At 54.5% G+C, this 19,259-nt stretch overlaps 5 protein-coding genes across 7 annotated transcripts; 2 read left to right on the top strand and 3 right to left on the bottom strand.

Annotated features, from left to right (window-relative positions):
• Window positions 1–1,140: 1,140 nt before the first annotated feature.
• Ly6g5b (lymphocyte antigen 6 family member G5B) lies at window positions 1,141–2,631 on the bottom strand. The gene is given in 5 exon segments (XM_050132404.1): window positions 1,141–1,412; window positions 1,415–1,566; window positions 1,722–1,743; window positions 1,746–1,847; window positions 1,966–2,631. Coding segments are annotated over 5 exon segments (573 nt in total). The 5' UTR covers window positions 1,991–2,631.
• A 117-nt stretch (window positions 2,632–2,748) lies between these two features.
• On the bottom strand, window positions 2,749–7,041 carry Csnk2b (casein kinase 2 beta). Of its 2 annotated transcripts, XM_050132337.1 has the most exons (8): window positions 6,885–7,005; window positions 6,415–6,536; window positions 6,237–6,319; window positions 5,568–5,670; window positions 4,680–4,795; window positions 4,261–4,336; window positions 3,932–4,121; window positions 2,749–2,977 (listed from the first exon to the last, which is right to left on the bottom strand). In XM_050132337.1, exons 3-8 carry the CDS (start codon window positions 6,306–6,308, stop codon window positions 2,887–2,889), a joined length of 648 nt encoding a protein of 215 aa, XP_049988294.1. In that variant the 5' UTR covers window positions 6,309–6,319; window positions 6,415–6,536; window positions 6,885–7,005; the 3' UTR covers window positions 2,749–2,886. The 2 variants fall into 2 exon arrangements, with proteins under 2 accessions (XP_049988294.1, XP_049988293.1); XM_050132336.1 differs by lacking the exon at window positions 6,415–6,536 and having other exon boundaries at window positions 6,885–7,041.
• Window positions 7,042–7,224: 183 nt separating this feature from the next.
• Window positions 7,225–10,389, top strand: Gpank1 (G-patch domain and ankyrin repeats 1). Of its 2 annotated transcripts, none has more exons than XM_050132333.1 (3): window positions 7,225–7,427; window positions 8,677–9,280; window positions 9,780–10,389. In XM_050132333.1, exons 1-3 carry the CDS (start codon window positions 7,418–7,420, stop codon window positions 10,219–10,221), a joined length of 1,056 nt encoding a protein of 351 aa, XP_049988290.1. In that variant the 5' UTR covers window positions 7,225–7,417; the 3' UTR covers window positions 10,222–10,389. The 2 variants fall into 2 exon arrangements, with proteins under 2 accessions (XP_049988290.1, XP_049988291.1); XM_050132334.1 differs by lacking the exon at window positions 7,225–7,427 and adding an exon at window positions 7,921–8,078.
• Window positions 10,390–10,843: 454 nt separating this feature from the next.
• Window positions 10,844–13,534, top strand: CUNH6orf47 (chromosome unknown C6orf47 homolog). The gene is given in 1 exon segment (XM_050132335.1): window positions 10,844–13,534. A coding segment is annotated over 1 exon segment (885 nt). The 5' UTR covers window positions 10,844–12,337; the 3' UTR covers window positions 13,223–13,534.
• A 499-nt stretch (window positions 13,535–14,033) lies between these two features.
• On the bottom strand, window positions 14,034–16,484 carry Apom (apolipoprotein M). Its single transcript, XM_050132338.1, has 6 exons — window positions 16,269–16,484; window positions 15,902–16,056; window positions 15,616–15,695; window positions 15,234–15,332; window positions 14,965–15,063; window positions 14,034–14,168 (listed from the first exon to the last, which is right to left on the bottom strand). Exons 1-6 carry the CDS (start codon window positions 16,380–16,382, stop codon window positions 14,143–14,145), a joined length of 573 nt encoding a protein of 190 aa, XP_049988295.1. The 5' UTR covers window positions 16,383–16,484; the 3' UTR covers window positions 14,034–14,142.
• Window positions 16,485–19,259: the final 2,775 nt, after the last annotated feature.

Here is a 19,259-nt window from a genome sequence, read left to right as displayed (position 1 = left end):
AGGGCAGCGGAGAAAAGGGGAGCACACGGGGGGGGGGGGCTTTAGCACTGAGGTCGAAGACTGAGCCTGGTTATGCTCACCTGAGAGCGCAGATGCTGAAGCCTGGCTGACGCCAGCGTCCACTGTGGAAGGGATACAACCGATCACCACATAAGCACAATGAGCACTCTCTGTGCTGGGAAATTTCCCTAGTTACTATGGTTTGAGACAGGATCTTTCATGTAGCTCTGGTGTCCTGGAATTCCTTATGTAGGCCAGGCCAGCCTCTGCCTCCCGAGCGCTGGGATTAAAGGTGTGTCCCACCATGCTTAGCCAAAACTTCTCAGTATTTAGTGTGATAACCCATCAGTGATAATCCTAGCTCTGAAAAGGCAGAGGCAGGAGGGTCAGGAGACCTCATCTTTTTTTTTTTCCCCTCTGGGGGTGGAACCATATTCGTCCCTTTTAATTGATATTTATTGAGCTCTACATTTTTCTCTGCTTCCCTCCCTGCCTCCCCCCTCCCCCTTCAATCCTCCCCCAAGGTCCCCATGCTCCCAATTTACTCAAGCGATCTTGTCTTTTTATACTTTCTATTTCCCATATAGACAGGAGACCTGATCTTAAAAAAAAATCCCAAAATACTAAAATGAAGACTTAACAGCTGCAGTCCCCAGCATGCTACATCTACCACAAGGTGCCGGGACTCTGGAAATGATCCAGGTTGTTCAATAAACATGGATGTGGGCTTGAGTTTCTCCTCAGGTGAAAAGCCGGCACCACGTGGAGCTAAATGGCAGTCAGCCTAGTCTTAGTTTATTATGGAGGGAAGTATGGCTGGAAGGCTAAGAGACCCCCCGAGTTAGGAGAAATGAGGACTCGGGGAGATGACAGACCAGGATGGTGGAGCCAGGTGGGACAGGTTGCCATGCCAGGGAACTGCACAGGAGCCCACCCTCTGCCCTTCCTGCTCACGCCTGACACTGGGGCTAGAGACAGAGCAGAAGCCAGAGGATAAAGAGCTGGCTCTGAGGAGGTGCAGCACGCGGCCGGACTGACGACCTTGACAGTCGGACTGACGACCGCGACAGCGTGAGCATAGGTCACACCTGCTGGGACAGGAGGGAGGCCACACCCACGTAGCTGGAGTATAGAGGAGGCCTAGGAGACCACAGGGATCGAGGACTGCAGAGCAGAATCTGGAAGGGGACGCGTCTGGGGAAGAACCTTAAGTCCTGAACTGTTGAGGAACAAGTGTATTTGGTGCAGGTCGGCAACGGACACACCCAGCTCCAGGGGCGGGGTAAATGGGTCTGGGCTCTCAGACACCTTAGGAGCATGGAAACCAAGCGGGAGCAAGGAGAGGTTCAGGGCCTGGAAGAACCGGTGGATCTGGGACTCAGACAGGGGCAGGGCCAGATGTCTTCTCGGGGCCCAGGCAGAGGGCTGCGGAGCTGGGCACTGGACCAGTTGCAGCAATCATACTGGCTGCAGTCAGCCTTACAGCAGTAGTCTGAGTGGTGGGAGATGCATTTTTCTTTACAGCGGTAGGAACCGTAGTGTGCGTGGAAGCAAACTTTAACATCCAGAGGGTGGGGACAGTTATAACCCGTTAACAGTTCCCCTCAACCCCAAACCTAACTCCCCAGCATTCATGCAAACCAGGTTCACTTGTCCACACACACCTCCTTCCACCAACCCTCATGCTGGAGACAGGGCCCTTGACCTGGCCTCTCTCACAGTGGTAGATGGTGCTAACCATGCCGGGGACGAGCTGCTGATGGTGCCCTTTTCTGAGTCAGAAACGGGGCCCAGTGAAGGGTCTTCCAAGAGGCACAAACGGCAGGTAGACATTGGCAACTGGGAGCCTGGCACAGAGGAACAAAGGAGATGGAGCCAGGACTCATTCTCAAGTGCACCCAGGGCCCCGGCTCCACCCTTTCTGGATTCGGTTTCCCCTTCCTCCCAGACCCTGGCCCCATTTACCCTTTCCCATCGCAGAGTCCACCATGGTCAGCACACCTTACAAGCCTTCACTATGGAATTCTGGGGAGAGGCGCAGTTCCTGTGGAATAACCCCAAGCCCCACCTTCCTAGGACCACACTCCTTAGTCCTCAGAGGCAGAATGGTTTTGACAGGCGGTCTGGGCAGAGCTGCTGCGGGTGCAGGGCTGGAAAAAGATCCTGACCAGGAAGATGGCATGTCCTCCCACAAGGTCTGGTTCCCACATGGGCACCAGCTGGATCCTTATTGGTGTTTTCATCCTAGACATGTCCGAAAGATCGGTACCCCACTTCAAGGGCCATGGGCAGTGCCTGTCCACCTACACCACAGGGTTGGTTCCCACTGTGCTGTGAGAGGTTGGCCAGGCCTCCCCATCCCTTCCAGATGGAGGTGACTCAGCTCTCCCAGCAGGGGGCACAAGCTAGCACAGCAACAATGTGGCTCCGCTTTCTCTGGGTTCTGTTTACTTCAGGATTCATTTCCTTTACCAGCGAGACCTAGAGTCTGCCTTATGAAGCCCCCAGAGCAGAAGCACAGCCACGGAGCAGATAGAGAGAGGTTTGAACCCTTTCTTTTCAACCCTGTGTATTACCTGTGTATGCTCTGCACCCTTTCCTACCTGTCTACCAACATCACCAACCCATGCAGCCTCAGTCTGTGCTATTTCCACCTGGGGACGATGAACTACGAGGGTCCCCGGAGTCTGGCACACCACCACCTTCCCTTCCTCAACCCTACCCAGCAAGCACCAGCAGACGAGCTCGTGGCCTTTTCTTCCAGTTTATTTCATGTTCCCACCACGATAGCAATCCCTTTAATTTAAACTAAAAACCATAGAATTCCTGAAAGGGTGGTAGCGAAGGAACAGTGGTGCCAAAGACAGAGGAAAGGTGCACGGGGCATCAGCGAATCGTCTTGACTGGGCTCTTGAAGTTGCTGGCGGCTTGGAGCTGCAGCTGGTAAGCCATTGGATGAATCTTGAAACCATAGAGCCTGGACCGGGCAGAGGTCAGAGAGGCAGCGGGGTGAGTTCCCTTCCGTCCCCGCCTGTGGCCGGCATCCCACCACTACCCCAGCCTCCGCCTCACACCTACTCAGGAGTCCCCCAACTTCCTTGCTCATGAATACTTAATTTTTCCCCCATGAACACTTGAAAATGTACCCCCTTTTTTCAAAACAGGGTTTCTTCTCTGTGTAACAGTGCTGACTGACCTGGAACTCGCTTTGTAGACCAGGCTGGCCTTGAACTCAGAATCCACCTGCCTCTGTCTCCCAAGTGCAGGGATTAATGGCATATACTACTATGCCAAGCTTAAAAATGTATGTTTCCTAAAAAGTTTCTTTATGCATATGAGCGCTCTGTCTGCATGTTCTGCTCGCCAGAGGAGGGCACTGGATCTCATTACAGATGGCTGTGAGCCACCATGTGGGTGCTGGGAGTTGAACTCAGGTCCTCTGGAAGAGCAGTCACTGAGTCATCTCTCCAGCCCCTTAAAAATGTACCTTAGACATCCACTAAAATTCAAATTCTAGTCCAGGTAATGGCAGTGCAGGTGTGTAGTCTCATTTACAGCAGAGGCAGAAGGATCCTGAGGCCAACTCAGCCAACAAAGACCCTGTGTCAAACACTGCCCATTCCCCATTCATGATCCAAACACCAAACCAAACAAACATGCTGAGCCACAAAACCTGAAGATTTTGGCAAAGGGCTGATCATCCAAGATGGCAATAGGCACTGTATAAATAGCCAAGAGCCACACATTTAGAAATAGGCAGCCATCGTCAGCATCCCTGCTCTATGGATAAGAAATCGAAGGAACAAGCAATCAAGTAACTCCCCCAGTCACTCAGCAAGAAAAAGCCCTGACTTTGGGAGAGGCAGGTCTCAAGAAAGGGCTGTCTGTCCTCAATCCTCTCCAGACCCTTGCAACTGCCTCTGTCCCCCACCTGGGTACAAACTGGTTGGCGGGTCGTTTGGGCCGGTACTCTGGGTGCACCATGAAGAGCATGTGGGGGAAGCCAGTGCCGAAGTAGGCGCCGTCGGTGTGATGATGCCGTGACGATTTGGGGGTGTACACGTCCATGCACTTGGGGCAGTAGAGCTTCACCATGGCCTCTCCTGGGATGTCCGAAAGGCCTGGGGGAGAGCCAGACCCTGCTGACCAGGTACCCCCAACTCTTCCCAATCTCCCACAGGACTCAGGCACTGACTAGATTAACCCGACTTTTTGGAGGATTGCCAAATAGTACTCTCCCCTCCTCCTTCCGACACTCACCAATAGGAAGCATCGGCTGGTTCTCACAGTACACACGAGGACAGTAGCCAAAGTCTCCCTGCTGGTACTTTTCCAACTAGGGCACAAAACGGAAGGGACTGGTGAGTGTAGAGCACTTCCTTGCAGCTCGACTCACTTCTCAGTCGCCCGAGCCTCCCGCGCCTAACTAGAAGCCACTCCTGTCAAGGCAGGCCTCGACTTCTCAAGTCGGCAGACTGCAGAACACAAACGCCATTTGCTGTTTGTCCCTGAGAGCTCCTTCCTGTCAATGGTTCCATCTTTCCCTGACGATACTTCAGCAGGACCCTCAGCCCAGCTCTTATCTCTTCAGCTAGACTTCCTGACAGGTACAAGACATGACTTCTGATTCATGCACCTGCATCCTGACTGCCTCAGCAGCAGTGGGAGCAGAGCCTCACCATTTGGGCGATGCCTCGGTTGGTGAGGATGTAGCGGGCGTGGATCAACCCATAAAGCATCTCCGCTGCCTGTTCAATCAGGTCACTCTGGTTAGGGTTGTCCTCCAGCTCTTCATCTGAAAGGTGGGATGGTCACTTGTAACCCCACCTCATGCCCACGGAGGCCACCTACAGTTTATCCAGCGCCTGCTTCTGAGCCCCACCCTATCTGCCGCCCATGCATCAGCACTGCCTTCTTTCCACACCTCTCTCTGCCTGCTTCTTCCCTTTCCCAACACACACACATAAACACACAGGGCAGAGGGCGGCACTCTAGACAGGCAGGGAAGAAGCCGTCACAGAACCCGTGAAGAAACCAGCTTTATGAAACAGAGTTGAGTCACATTCAAAGAATGTGAAAACAACATGGAAACAAACGTTTCCAGCCCCAGAAGGCAAGAGTCAGGTAGGGAACCAAATGAATGAAGAAGCCAAGTGTTGTTGCCTGTGCCGTAATTCCAGCACTTGAAGGCTAGGGCAGGAAGAGCATTTGGTAAAGTCCAGTTGGGATAGGAATGGAGGATGGCGGAGAGAAAACACATAAATAGCAAGCAAGCAAGGGGTATGGGAATAGGAGAGCTGGAGAATCAAAAGGAAATTTAGAAATGAAAAAAAAAAAAAGCAGTTGCGTGGTAGTGGCACAGGCTTTTAACCCCAGCACTCAGGAGGCAGAGGCAGGTGGATCTCCGTGAGCTCGAGGTCAGAGAAATGCTGCCTTTAAATAAAGAAAGAAAGAATAAAAAAGAAATTCAAGGAGCAAGTGAGCAGCGGCCAGAAGAAAACAATGCACACGCAAGTGCACACAATATCATCAACCCCACACTCAACAACAGCCCCAGGGCTCGTTACCAGGCTCCAGGTCCAGGATCATGTCTAGAGCTTGTCGATAGTGAGGCACCTGCTCATTGAGCCCAGTGAGATTAAACTTGTCCTGGATGTAGTCTTCATCCACCTACCGGGACAGGGAGGGCAAGAGGCTGAAACCAGTGTGGACTCCCCTCTTTCACCTGGGCCCACCAGGTTAACGACCGGTTCAGTTCCCCTGTGCCCTACTCCCGATTCTGCACAAGTCCTCAGTGTCCCACAGAAACCGCAGCTCTTTTCTGTACAGTGCACAGACGTAACTCAACCTCTGTCCCGCATCTCTAGCAACTGATTTGCCCTTTCCTCAGGAACATCAGACTCTCTGATCTAAGGACTCGGGAATCATGAAGGCTAAGCAGTCTAGTTTGTGAAAAGCATTTACAATGTCTGATGTTAACATACTATAATTTTCACGTTACAGAACTCTAACAAGAAACATCTGAATCTTCCTGTCACCGAGATAACCTCTGTTAGCCAAGCACAGTGACAAGCCCTTGTAATCCCAGCACGCAGGTGACTGAGGCAGTAGGATTGCCATGAGTTCAAGGCCAGTCTAGGCTATGTGGTAAGCTCCGAATGAAACCTGACCTCAAACAACATAAAATAAAACATCGAGGGCACGTGGAGCTGGCCAAGAAGGCAAGCTAAACTCACCTCACAGAAGAATTCATTGCCGCGGAGCCCACAGAACCAGGAAATCCAGGACACCTCCTCAGAGCTACTCATCTTCACGTCGGCTGGGAAAGAGGAGCGTTAAGTGGAAACCAAGCTGTCTCTGGGCTCTTCCCTCCTCCCACGCGTTCTCCCCGAAGACCAAAGAGCCCGAGGCCACCTTGGCTTAAGGGACCCCAGGCTCTGAAGCATCGCTCTCCGCGTGTCTCTTCTTTGCCTCGGCTCCCGTTCAGTGTGAGAATGAGTTCCACTACTTTCCAGAAGATGACAGGTCCTGATGCACTAGTGTGACCCCCGTGCCCGCCGTTACCCAAGACCAGGCCCCTGTCTCCCCGCCGCTCCCCCCCCCGTGTCAGCTGCGGCTCCGGCTCCCCACCACCGCCGCTGCCTGCACGCTCCTGGCGCCTGTCCCAGGGCTCCCGAAGTTCATCCTCCCCTCAGGACCGGCCTCGCCTGCCCTCCTGCGGGATGCGCCAGCGTCCCCACAAGTCCGCTCCTCTCCCCAGGCCATCCACCCTCTCCCGGCTCCCGACCCGGTCACTTCCTTCCTCGCCCCCACATCTAGGAGCCCAGGACCCAGCACCGCGCCCGGGGCCGGACGACGCGGCGCGGAGACAACCTCAGACTCACCGGCCGGACAGGGACTGGGACTGGGGCGGGGAAGGGGGAGTTGCGCTTCGAAGGAACGACAGCGACCGCTACGGCGCAGGAAGCCGACCCGACCGCCGCAGGCGAAGTGAGGAGCGGGGGGGAGTGGAAACTGGGAAGGGGGGAGGGAAAAGAGCAACGCGCAGGCGCCAGGGGCCGCCCCCTACCTCTGTGGACGCCGGGAGATGGAGTCCCGCCGGAGGCGAGAAACTGACGAAATGAGGGCAAGGTGAACTACCAATCCCAGGAGTACCCGCGCGCGCCTCTGGGGTCGCGAGGCCCTAGAAGCCGCCTGGGGGCGGGGCGAACGGAGGCGCCACCGGAAGCGGAAGCCAGGGGCCGTGGCTTCCCAACCAGGAAGCCTGGGAAATATAGTCTTCGGCGCTTTAGGCTCGCTTGGCTGCAGGGCCGGCACCAGTGGGGCGTCCTCCCCGCCGCGCTCCCTCGCGGCTCCGCCCGGGGGACCCTGGTTCTCCCTCCGTCAGGCCCGCGACAGCGGTCGCCCAGCATCAGGCATGCGTAGAGGTGTGGCTCGGTGGGGAGGGACTTAGGTCGGGGCGCTTGGAGAGCAGTGCGGCGAGCGCGCTAACCTGTGGTGGCGCCAGCCAATAAGCTGCTCGGCCCTTTGCACTTCTCCATGTCCTCGGGCTGGAGTGGACCCTAAGTGTGTGATGAGGGGCACCGTGGTGATGCTATTTCATCGCACAGCTCCTCGGCATGTCACTGGTCAGGGCCTTTCTTAACGCAGAGCGTGGCTTCCCAGCTCCAGAAGAGGAGCTAGGAGCGGGAGGGACCACGTCGAGGGTGACGAAGAGCATTGTGGGGGCGTTATGGAAAAGTAGGACCCCAACCGACAGGTTCCCCTGGGTCCTCGCGCTACCTGGGCACGCGATGCTTTACGCAGATGCTTGGAAAGGTTCCAGCGCGGGAAACTGAACCTTGTGTGTGTGTGTGTTGTTGTTGTTGCTGCTGCGCGTGCGTCTTCCTGCCACGTGACTATTTGTGTCAACTCTTGCATATTGCAACAGTTCCATTTTGCGGTACGGAAGTGACAGTGCAACACCTTGCCCTGGAAACCTTCCAGAATAATGTCACGCCTGTTTTTATTTGGGGAAAGAAGACCCCCAAATAAGATCTAGCAAGAGTTAAAAGGTCAAGCTGGTATTTCTTAACGCGGTATGTGCTACAGGGTGCAAAAAATGTTTTCAGAGAGAGCCTGCCGTTTTTGTTTGAAGGGAGATGGGAGTGGAATGCAGGACCACTAGACAACTGTCTGGAGGAATACTTTTTCCTATTATTGCTTTTGTCTTTCTTGTGTTAGAGATAGAACCCAGACCTCCCAAATACAAGGCAAGCATTCTACAGGGAGCCTTATCTACCATGGCCTCATGAAAATTTATTAACATCTGGGCAGTCATTCTAGGGATCCCTGGGCTCTCGAGATCCTAGGTCGTGGAGTCAGTTTGGGGTGGGAGGTCCATTTTAGTTCTAGCCTGCTTTCTCAGCCCAGCATGCCACTGGAGGTGGCGTTACTCATCACAATGGCGACCTGAAAAGTTGAGTGGTTGCCGGGCGATGGTGGCGCACGCCTTTAATCCCAGCACTCGGGAGGTAGAGGCAGGCGGATCTCTGTGAGTTTGAGACCAGCCTGGTCTACAGAGCTAGTTCCAGGACAGGCTCCAAAGCCACAGAGAAACCCTGTCTCAAAAAAAAAAAAAAAAAAAAAAAAAAAAAGTTGAGTGGTCATCTTAGCTGTTCTCATTTCTCCCCAAAGCCATGTCCAGGCCATCTCTCATCACATTTACTCCAGCCACTGACTCCAGCGACCTCTGGAAGGATGGGCAGCAGCAGCCACAGCCAGAGAAGCCAGAGCCTGTCCTGGATGGGGCTGCAGCCCGGGCCTTCTACGAGGCTCTAATCGCGGACGACAGTAGTTCCCCTCAGCCCCAGAGAGCTGACCCTATCAGGGAAAGAAAGAGGAAGAGAAGGAGAATAACGAGGGATGCTGCGGCAGGAGCCTCGGGGCAAGGAAGACCACTTGAGGATGAAGACAAGATGACCCCGTGGATCTTGCTGGCAGCCCAGAATGGGGATGTGACAGAACTTCGAAGGCTGCTGGAACCCCAAGAGGCAGGGGGAGCCGGAGGGAACATCAATGCCCACGATGCCTTCTGGTGGACTCCCTTGATGTGCGCTGCCAGGGCAGGCCAGGGGGCAGCTGTGCGCTATCTCCTGGGCCGAGGGGCCGCCTGGGTAGGGGTCTGTGAGCCGGGAGGCAGAGACGCTGCTCAGCTGGCTGAAGAAGCAGGCTTCCCTGACGTAGCCCGCATGGTCAGAGAGAGTCCTGGGGAGATGAGGAGCCCTGAGAACCAGAACCGGTGAGGAGGGGCTTAGTCATACCCATCTTCATTGTGTTTTTCTTCCAGGACACCCCTCACAGGGGCTCTCCACCTTCCAGTGTACCTCGTTCATGTCGTAGAGCAGGGTGGACAGGGTCTTTGTCCTTGTCTGAGAAGTTGGGGGTAGGAACGCCTTTCTCAGGGTCGTGAAGCTGCAGTAGGTCAGTGCGGAAGCTGTGCTTCTCACATAGTGGGCACTTTAGACAACACCAGCTCTGCTCGCTCTTCCTAAGAGCTCGAGGCCTCCCTAAATGCCCCACGTAGTCCCTCTGGGCAGATGGAGAGGGGCCGGTGGAGACTTGCCTAACGCTGGGCCGGGCTGGGCAGACCTGGGGTCCCTCTCCAATGCGAGACAGAACAGATGACGCTGAATCTAGAAGCATGGAGCAGGCTGCCCTGCCCACCAGGTTCTGCACAGCGGCAGCTTCAGGCCCTCTGCTTTTCCTTCCTTCCCTGTAACTCCTTTCTTTCTCTGCAGGCCTCCTCCAACCTCCCGGTTCTGTGAGGACTGTGGTGCCCATTTTGAAGACCCCAACCACCGTACATCTACTGCCCACCTGCTGTCCCTGTCCAGGAGCCCCCAGCCCTCCAGCCTTCCCCTTGGGGTGCCCACCTCCAGTCCTGGCTTCAGGCTGCTGCTGAGGGGTGGCTGGGAACCAGGAATGGGGCTAGGACCCCGGGGCGAAGGCCGTGCCAACCCCATTCCCACTGTCCTCAAGAGGGACCAGGAAGGACTGGGCTACAGATCTGCACTCCAGCCCCGAGTCACGCACTTCCCAGCGCGGGATACCCGGGCTGTGTCTGGGAGAGAGAGGGTGCCTCGAGTTGCCACACTGAGTCAGAGGGAGAACAGGAAGAGAGAGGAGATGGACAAAGCCTGGGAGCGAGATCTGAGACTGTACATGAACCTTGAGTTCTGACCAGGCAGGCTGGCCTTTAATTTGCTGGACTTGGGCCCCTGGCCTGGGTATTGGACTCCTACTTCCTGGGATCTGCCTAGATGCCAGACCCTCGGGTTCTGGCTCTTGGCCTCTGCTTATAGAGAGAATGACTGAGAGTTGGGAGATAAATAAACTTCCTTCATTGTGGTTTGTTTACTTTGTTGCATTGGGGCAAATCTGAGTCGCCCTCACTGAAGGACAAGCTCTGCAGGTGATAAGGGGAGTCCCTAGCCCTGCTGGCTGCACTTTATCTGTTCTTTGAAACCTCCCTGAAGTAGGAATTGCCCAGCTCTGTTCAAGGCTCCTCTCAGTGTCTCTGGGTCGCCAATCCCGTGGTGTATGCCCTGTCACAAACTAGTTCTGCTATTTGCTGGAAACACCACAAACCCTCAAGTTCTGAACTCCTTGATAGATAGGGGAGTGAAGTCCTGCAGAACTGACCCGTGTGCCTAACACTATCCAACCTGTATGCCATCCTAGCTGGCACCAGAGAGCTCTGACCTCCCAAGTGCAAAGTTTTCAGATGACCTTTTATTCTTTCCTTTTTTTTTTTTTTTTTTCCTTTTTGACAGTCTCATCTTGCTATGTAGATCCGGCAGGCCTCAACCTTGCTGTGTAACTCCTACTGTCTCTGGAATGCTAAGACTAAGGTGTGTACCCCCGTCCCCAGCCTTGCAATGTGGAGGATGTAACTTAGAGTGTAATACCTGCTACACAAGTGCTTCTGGAGTTACAGTCCTAGTCCTCACACGGTCGGCCCCAAGACTCCATTTCACTCCCCAAAAACAGGCAGCACTTTTCCCGACATTTTTCTTTCCTGCTTGGCACCCACGCTCACTTGGGATCTTCATACCAAGTGCTAGAGACGTGAAAGCTTTCAAATCACTGTCACGAAGGGCAAAGAGCAGTTGCTTAAGTCACGTGGCTCCTGTTATTTACTTTTCTGGACCAGCAATACGTGAAGTGGTAGGTGAGAAACGGAGGAGTGGCGGGGGATGTGCAGAAGCTCAGGGCAGCTTGAAGCGCTTCGTTAGGGAAGAAGAGGCTAAGAACCAATTCAGAGCCAGCCTGGCCTATATCTGCCCAGGCCTTTCCTGAGCTACACGTATAGGGAATCTCTGTCTTTTAAAACAAAAACCAAGGACCGAAGCGCCGAGTCGGAGGTGGGCGGTGAAGAGCAGAACTGGGCTTGTATTCAGGTTCTGGCTTAGGTGATCCTCTCTACGCCTGCGCTCGTGGATGGCGGGGGCTACGGGGGAGGTCGTTCTGCAGGGTCCGCCTCACGAGTGGCCGAGCTCCGCCCCCGCCGGTCCCTCCCGGCCCGGTACAGCTGCTTCCGGGCTCGCACGGCTCCGGGAGGCCGCTCCCCGGACGCTGGGCCCCAGAGCTACCCGCAGCGTGCGGCGCCGAGACGCCTGGGTCCCCGGGGAGGCCCGCACTGTGCCTCGCGACTGCCATCTCCAAGGACGTCTCCGTTCTGACCTTGCGGAGGCCGCGTCTCAGCTGCGCCCTCGCGGGACAGTGAGGCCACTTTGTGGACCGAGAGCCTCCTAAGTTAAGGAATGTGTGTAACCGCCTGGAGTTCGCTGGACACTTCCATCCCGGCTTCCTCCCACCTGGGACTTCCTGCTCCTTGAGCCCCTCGGGCAGCGCGGTTTAAGGCTCCTCAAATTCAGGACCGAAGGACTCAGGACCACGTACCTTCCTTCTTCGATGGAGCACCATCTCCCCTTTTGGGGGCACCTTGGGGTGTGGCCTTGGTGAGTGAAACTTAGGGTGCTGACCGCTGGGAAGGAAATCTGAAAACAGAACATTGTGGGGGTGATCCTGGCCTTATAAGGCCCTGGAAGTCTGTGAGTGTGTGGGGTGGCAGATGGATTTCTTTTCCTCTAAACTGACAAGGAGGCAGGCCATTTACCACACTTGAGGCTGCGTGAGCTTTTTCTGAATTCTGAGTTAGGACGACATCAGACATCACCAAGCAGATACCTATTCTGAACCAGAACAGATTCCGGCCTCTGAGGAGATCCCGAGAATCTTAAGCAGAGTCAGGAAGCGGTCGCAGATTTGGGGGGGCTCACTATACAGTTCAGTCATGTTCCTGCGAAGGCTTGGTGGCTGGCTGCCTCGACCTTGGGGCCGCAGGAAATCAACAAAAGCTGGTTTGCCTGCCCCAGAATCCAGATGGGTGGACAGTTCCCCCGAGAATTCTGGGAGTGACTGGGACAGTGCCCCAGAGACAATGGGAGATGTGGGGCCTCTCAAGAAGACCAAGGACTCAGGGAAACCAAGGATCCCTGGGGCTGCTCCAGAGTCGAGCAGAGAGGTCCAAGTGGATTAACTTGGGAGCAGAAGAAAGGATTCCTTTAAGCGGGACAAGACTGCCTCTGGCGTTCAAGAGTCTGCGAGACTGGAGGCTGGAGGAGCCGTTCCTAAACTGGAAGGGGGCTCTGTGGATTCAGGCGGTGTGAAGAACCTTGGAGCGCCACCCCCAGGAGGACTAGGCACTACCGGACCAGAAGCCCTATTGGAGAAACCTGGTCGCCGGCAGAAGCTCCTGCGTTGGCTCCGGGGGGACCCAGGGGCTCCCTCACATCACCTGCGGGACCCAGAGGAGTACCTGCAGATCTCCACCAACCTGACCCTACACCTGCTCGAGCTGCTAGCCTCAGCCCTGCTGGCCCTGTGCTCCAGGCCTCTTCGAGCTGTCTTGGATGCTGTGGGCCTCCGAGGACCTGTGGGGCTCTGGCTACACGGGCTGCTGTGTTTCCTGGCTGCCCTCCATGGGCTCCACGCTGTGCTGAGCCTGCTTACTGCCCATCCCCTGCATTTTGCCTGTCTCTTTGGCCTCTTGCAGGCCCTGGTGCTGGCTGTCAGCCTCCGGGAACCTACTGAGGATGAGGAGAGCACTGATTTGGAGAGTGAGGGGCAGGGGAGGGAGGCCAAGGAGCCAAGGGAAGGTCCAGAGAGGACGCTGTGACTGGTGAGGGTGGGGGCAAAGGGTGAGACAGTGCTGTGGCCTTTGGGAGGAAGGTGGGGAAACCCAGATCGTAAGCACAGTGACCTCAGGGATGGGGAGGAGCCTCAGGAGCCTCTGTCATACAGGTGACAGATTGGGGCTGTTTAGATGTCCGAGAATGGACAATGGGACGTCACCATTTGAGTCACCAGCTGTTGTTATTGCTTCCTTTTACATTTATCCACCTTTTTTTAAATTACCACCTCGAATCCCCCCCCCCCACACTTCACTTTTAAAGAGCAAAACAAATAAAATAAGAGTGATGGTGGAGAATGAAGGCCGAAGGGTCCTTTCCAGTCCCCGGGGTGGGCGGGTCCAGAGGCGGACAGAGAGCTCTGCATTAAGAGGTAGTGAGGAGATCCGTGCTTTCCCTCGGATCCTAGGGTCAGAGCCACATAGGGGACTGGGGCTGTGAGGTAGGGGTTGTGGAAGGGGCTCCAGGTGTGATGGTACTGCAGGGAGGGTCAGGTACTCAGTGAGATCCCGGAGAGACAGGGATGATGAAAGCCACAAGGGCATGAGGACCAGTTCAGAAGGGCTGTGCGGGGCAGCGGGGGCAGCACAGCTCCTCTCATCTCCAGTCGTGCTAGGGATTTGCTCACTCAGCAATAAACGCGCTACACTAAATCCTACATCTACCAGTGCGGTCTGAGAGGTGCTGCTCTGTGTCCTTCCTGATGCCAAACAGCTGCGCATGGCAGAGGTTTCCTTCTGGGGCAGGGGCGTGCCAAAATGGAGAAGTGACTGATGTCTGCACACAAAACTCCGGAGATGAGGATTGAGAGCCATGTTTATTATCCTTGAGAGGGCGTGGAGAGTCTTCCAAGTCTCCCCTCGAAGCTCAGTCCCACCCTCTGTCTAGCACAGATGGAAGTGACGGGTCACTTGCTGGACAGCTGGCAGGCCTCTGTGACAGGAGGAGGGAGAGGAAGCACAGTGAGCAGAATGGATTGGGGATAAGGGACCCTTCTCTCTCTCTCTCTCTACCCTTTGCTCCTGTTAGCCTCTAAAGCGGTGGGTCTCAGCCTGTGGGTTGTGATCCTTGTGGGGTTGGATGTCAGATCCCCTACAGATCAGATGTTTACATTTTGATTCACAACTGTAGCAAAGTTAGCTATGAAGTAGCAACAAAAGGAATTGTATAGCTCCGGCTATGAAGTAGCAACAAAAGGAATTGTATACCTCGGGGTCACAGGGTCACCGCAGTGAGGAACTGTATTAAAGGCTCCCAGTGTCAGGCAGGTTGAAAATCTCTGCTCTAAAGACTCAGAAACCTACCATTTTCCTCTTCTTATTTTTATTTTTGAGAGACAATCTCACTACGTAGCCCCAGCTGTCCTGAAACTCACTGTGGGGACCAGGTTGGCTTCAAACTTGTGGCGATTCTTCTGCCTCTGTCACTGACCAAAAGCCTCTTTTTTTTTTTTTAAAGATTTATTTGAGTGATCTATCTGCATGTACACCTTGATGCCAGAAGAGGGCATCAGATCCCACTGTAGTTGGCTGTGAGCCACCGTGTGGTTGTGGGAATTGAACTCAGGACCTCTGGAAGAGAAGCCAATGCTCTTAACCTTTGAGCCAGAGTCCCCGAGAGCCCTGCTTGGTAGAGGCCTCAATGTGCCCACCCTGATAACGTCTGCCTTGGGCCATGGCCTCTGCTGACAATACCCACAGACCTCTTCTGGGAGACCTCAACCCCTCACCTTGATTCCTGGGAGTCACCAAGAAGACTTTGAAGTCCAAGCAGGAGGTCAGAGACTGGAATTCCTCCACACACTTCTCTGGAGGGTGTGGTGATCGGTCTGGAAGGACAGGGAGCCGCCAGGCCAGTCAACATTACTGCCTCTCAGCCCTGCCCCCCCCCCCCAACTCCCTAAGAGACCTGGTGAAGATCAGCCCAGCCTGTTCTGAAAGGGAGATCCTTTGGCCTTCTAGTTTCCCTCGGCCACTTCCTGCCCTGTATCCCACTCACTGTAGAGGAGAAAGCGTTGGTATCCCTCGCCCGTCTCTTTCAGCATGATTCCGCCTGGGCACGAGCTGGAGAAGAGGTCTGTTTTCATGTCAGGCCGGCCTGTCAGGATTGGGAAAGGATCGTGAGGACAGATGCAAAACCAAGCTGAGTCAGGCCTAGTAATACAGGACCGTGATCCCAGCTGCTCAGGAAGCTGAGGCAGGAGGATTTCACTTTCAAGGCCTGCCTGGGCTACAGGGTTAGTTCACCACCCATCAGGGCAATGAAAGGTTAGAAAGGAGTCTGGGGATAGCTCATGATGGTGTGCTTCCCAGCATGCAAGAGGTCCTGAGGTTAATCCTCACTTCGGAGGGGGATGGAGGGAGGGCGGGTGGGAACCAACCTTCAGTCCTGAGGTCTGTGTTTCCTTTCCCTTCAGTCAGGTGGTATATCCATTTCCGGGGCACGCAGATCCCGTTCTTCCTGCGGAGGTGGCAGTAGAAAGATGGAGTGTCTTCCAGCCACACTACCAACCTTTGCTGTTTCCCACAGCCCAGCTCTTTGGGGTTCAAGCTGCCAAGGAGAGCTAGGTCCATGCTATCAGCAGTGGGCAAGGACTCCGGGTGGGCTGACTGTGCAGTCTGGGCAGAGAACACACCCAGTGGGGCCTCTGCTCCCTCAACACTCACGTGCGGACAGCAGCACGAAGCTGGAGCTGCCTTGGGGCAGAGCCGGTCGCCATGTTGAAGACAATATTGTCCACCGAGTCAAAAGTCGCTAACTCTTCCTTGGTGGGGGCTGCTCCTGCGATGAAGTACCATGTGCCCAGGTGGGGATCTGGGGACTGGAGAGGCAGTGAAGGAAGCAAGAGGATGAATTAGTGGGTCCGGCGGGAAACCCATCCAGCCTTTCCATCAGTCAGTGGACCAAGAGTCAGGGCTGAGGTGCTGGTGCCCTCATCCTCTCCCCTCCTTTCCCAGCATGCCCTAGTCATCTTGAGCTACCCACCCACAGCCTCCAGCTTCTCCTTCGGGTCTCCCTTTCCTCGGTCCATACCTCTTTCTCGCCCACTTCCAGCGTTGTGAGTTGACTGTGCTCAGGGCATTGGCTCATGGAGTTAAAGACAAGGCCGTAGAGGTAGAGCACAGCCGCCCAGACTTGGTGGAACATCGCGGGCAGGAGAGAGCTGCTGTCTGCAGGTGAGGGGACCTCTGCCTTGACTGTTCTCTGCTGGCCGCTCAGTCTACTCCGCTTTCAGCCCCCTTGCCTCGACCCTTGACCCTTTTACCTGCTAATAAGTAACTCCAGCCTTGTTTTCCAACCCAAGCCTAGCCGAGCTACAGCACTGGGACCTTCCTCCCCCTCTTCCGGATGCAGCCACCCTACAGTATATGCGGGCATGTCCAGTGACTCTGAGGTGTCAGGAGGAGAGCCGAGCCCTACAGTAGAAGCCTCCAGTCTTCCCGCCTGTGTCTGACTTGGAGCTCTGCTGTCTGTGAAGCTCCGAGGAGAAGTGACTGAGTTAGGTCTTTCATTCATTCACTTGGCAGATTTGGGGATTTCCGTTGTTAGCCAGGAACTGGCTAATCCTGAGGGACATTTTTTTAAGAAACGGAAAAACAGCTTTACAAACAAAACATTGCAAGAGAAGCTGATAAGTGTTAGAACAGGCGCCAGTCAGTCGCTGGGGTTCTTTCTCCTTTTTTTCTTTTTTTTTTTTTCAAGACAGGGTCTCACTATGTGGCTCTGGCTGTCCTGGAACTCACTCTGTAGACCAGGCTGGACTCACTGAGATTCCTCTGCCTCTGCCTTCCAAGTGTTGGGACCAGTGCTGGGCTAGGGACAGTTTTTTTCCCCCTCCTGTGCTGGGGATCAATCCTAGAGCTTTGAGCACACCAGGTCTGCTCAGGAGTAGCAGTGATCCACACCCCCAGTGCCTGGGACAGTTGTAGTAATCGCTCACGCTATTTTTCCATCTGTGGAATGGGCGATTCATAACTCTCAGAGTTGCATGAGATCATGTACACCCCAAGTCAGAAGTAGATGTCCACCATTGTAGTGACTACAAAGCACCCACTGCTATTGCTGATTATAGGTTTTAAAGGGTAGTGTGCTACATTGTCAGGAACTAAAGTCACCGGATAGTCTTAGTATACAGATCTGTCAATGCAATGAGGTGGGATTTATTTACATAAATATTATCTTCTCCTGAAGCGCCTCAAGGCTCATGCTCAAATATACATAAAAATAGCTAGGCAGTGGTGGTGCAGGCCTTTAGTCCCAGGTAGGCAGAGGCAGGTGGATCTCTGTGAGTTTGAGGCCAGCCTGGTCTACAGAGCTAGTTCCAGGACAGCCAGGGCTACACAGAGAAACCGTCTTGAAAAAACAAAAACATATACATATATATATATATATACATACACATATATATAGGTAAAAAGGAAAACTCCATGTTAGGATGAGGTGTTTAATTTTAATTAGGCAGGTTCATTAGCTGAGCCAAAGGGGGCCTTTGATTGCTGAACTTCAGTACTTTGATAGCTGGACCTTAGTAGTCAGCCTGAGGAGGAAGTGGCCAAATAAGGGAATAGACATTGCAGGCTAGCTCTAGGAATGCAACCTAATGGCTTTGGGCAAGGCAGAGGGAATGGGGTAGAAGGGCAAGGCCTGCCAGAGCCATCCAGACTCATGCTCCATGCTCTACCTGCCGATCAGGCCACCCCTGGTTACATACCTAATAGTAGCTTGTTCAGAACAACCGCAAAAATGTGGATGATGATAGGCTTGATTATTCTACTGGAGTAATGATCAGGTTTGTGTGTGGGACCAAGTAGGTGCCCTACCACGCAGGCCCTTGAAGTTTTTATAATACAAATCTAAACTCTGGGTCTAGGGAAATGGCCCGGCAGGTGAGGGTGCTTGGGAGATCGCCAGATCCCCACACAATGGAAAGCGGACACCAGCACGTTTCTCCACGTCTATGCTATGCTGTGGCAGACGCAAGGTCACAATCATTCAGGAGGCAGAGGCAGGTGGAGCTGAGATCCACGACAGCCAGATTTACAGTGAGACCCAGTATCAGCGGGAAAAAATTACTTAAACGTAGTCTGGCAGGGCACCAAACGACTTTAATTCCAGCACTGGGCGGTGGCGGCGTAGAACATTATAAAGTTCCAGGCAATTCAGGAAACAGAGTTTTATCATACAGGTTGGCACCGAAGAACTGCTCACTAAATGCTTACTGGACCTTTCATCAGCACCGGCACCTAGGAGGAGTAAGTGGGGGTGGCGGCAGAGAAACTGTAACCGTCCCGCCCTGAGCAACCCCCTTCGCGGCCAGACTTCAATCCCTTCTCTTGCCCTTTAATCCGATCCCAGAGTTTTTGTTTTGAGACAGGGTTTCTCTGTGTAGCCCTGGCTGCCCCGGAACTCGCTCTGTAGACTAGGCTGGCCTCGAACTCACAGAGACCCGAGTGCTGTGATTAAAGGCGAGCGCCACCAAGCCCGGCTCCGTTTCTTTCTTTGATTTATTTATTTTCACAAACGTTTAAAAAGCAGTAAAGTGCTTTGTTATCCTATAGCATGGAGTTCCCTCGGGGGCTCTCAACCAAAGACGAGATGACGCCCCAGAGTCTATCCTGGACACCCGGGACAAGCCAACCCAGCCCACGGAACGCCCCAACCGTCCAGGGAAAAAAGTGACTTCCGGCAGCGCAGGGATGACGAGAGGACCCGGGGCTGTGCCCAGGCTTAGGCGGCTATAAGCATGCCTGTAAACGCTCTCCTCCCGTCCACACACGGACGGATGCAGATGAACGAGATGCAGTCCCCGCAAGTGCCCTACAGGCGCCCGCGGCGTTTCTCGAAATAGAGGCAGCCATTTCCCTACCTCCCCCCCCCACACACACACACTCAGTAATTTTTCTTCAGGCGTTGGAGTAGCCACCTGGGTCTCGCAGCGCTCCGGCGCGCGCAGGGAAAAAACGCACACCGCCCGAGGGGGGCGGGGAAGGCCTTAAGCTGTGCGCACGCGCAGCGCGGCTCACG

Source organism: Alexandromys fortis, unplaced genomic scaffold (genome assembly GCF_014885135.2).
Source record: "Alexandromys fortis isolate MF-2015 unplaced genomic scaffold, M_Fortis_MF-2015_v1.1 scaffold_422, whole genome shotgun sequence".
NCBI lineage: Eukaryota > Metazoa > Chordata > Mammalia > Rodentia > Cricetidae > Alexandromys > Alexandromys fortis.
The sequence above is the reverse complement of the archived record's forward strand: the minus strand, read 5'-3'. Positions and strand labels throughout refer to the sequence as shown.

Coding starts and splice junctions, on each gene's coding strand:
- Apom (XM_050132338.1), bottom strand. CDS start 16,382: ATGTTCCACCAAGTCTGGGCGGCTGTGCTCTACCTCTACGGCCTTGTC. Junction 16,057..16,268: donor TGGAAGTGGGCGAGAAAGAG/GTATGGACCGAG, acceptor CTGCCTCTCCAG/TCCCCAGATCCCCACCTGGG. Junction 15,696..15,901: donor CTTCGTGCTGCTGTCCGCAC/GTGAGTGTTGAG, acceptor CCACCTCCGCAG/GAAGAACGGGATCTGCGTGC.
- Csnk2b (XM_050132336.1), bottom strand. CDS start 6,308: ATGAGTAGCTCTGAGGAGGTGTCCTGGATTTCCTGGTTCTGTGGGCTC. Junction 5,671..6,236: donor GCAATGAATTCTTCTGTGAG/GTGAGTTTAGCT, acceptor CTGTCCCGGTAG/GTGGATGAAGACTACATCCA. Junction 4,796..5,567: donor GATCCTGGACCTGGAGCCTG/GTAACGAGCCCT, acceptor CCCACCTTTCAG/ATGAAGAGCTGGAGGACAAC.
- Gpank1 (XM_050132333.1), top strand. Junction 9,281..9,779: donor AGCCCTGAGAACCAGAACCG/GTGAGGAGGGGC, acceptor CTTTCTCTGCAG/GCCTCCTCCAACCTCCCGGT.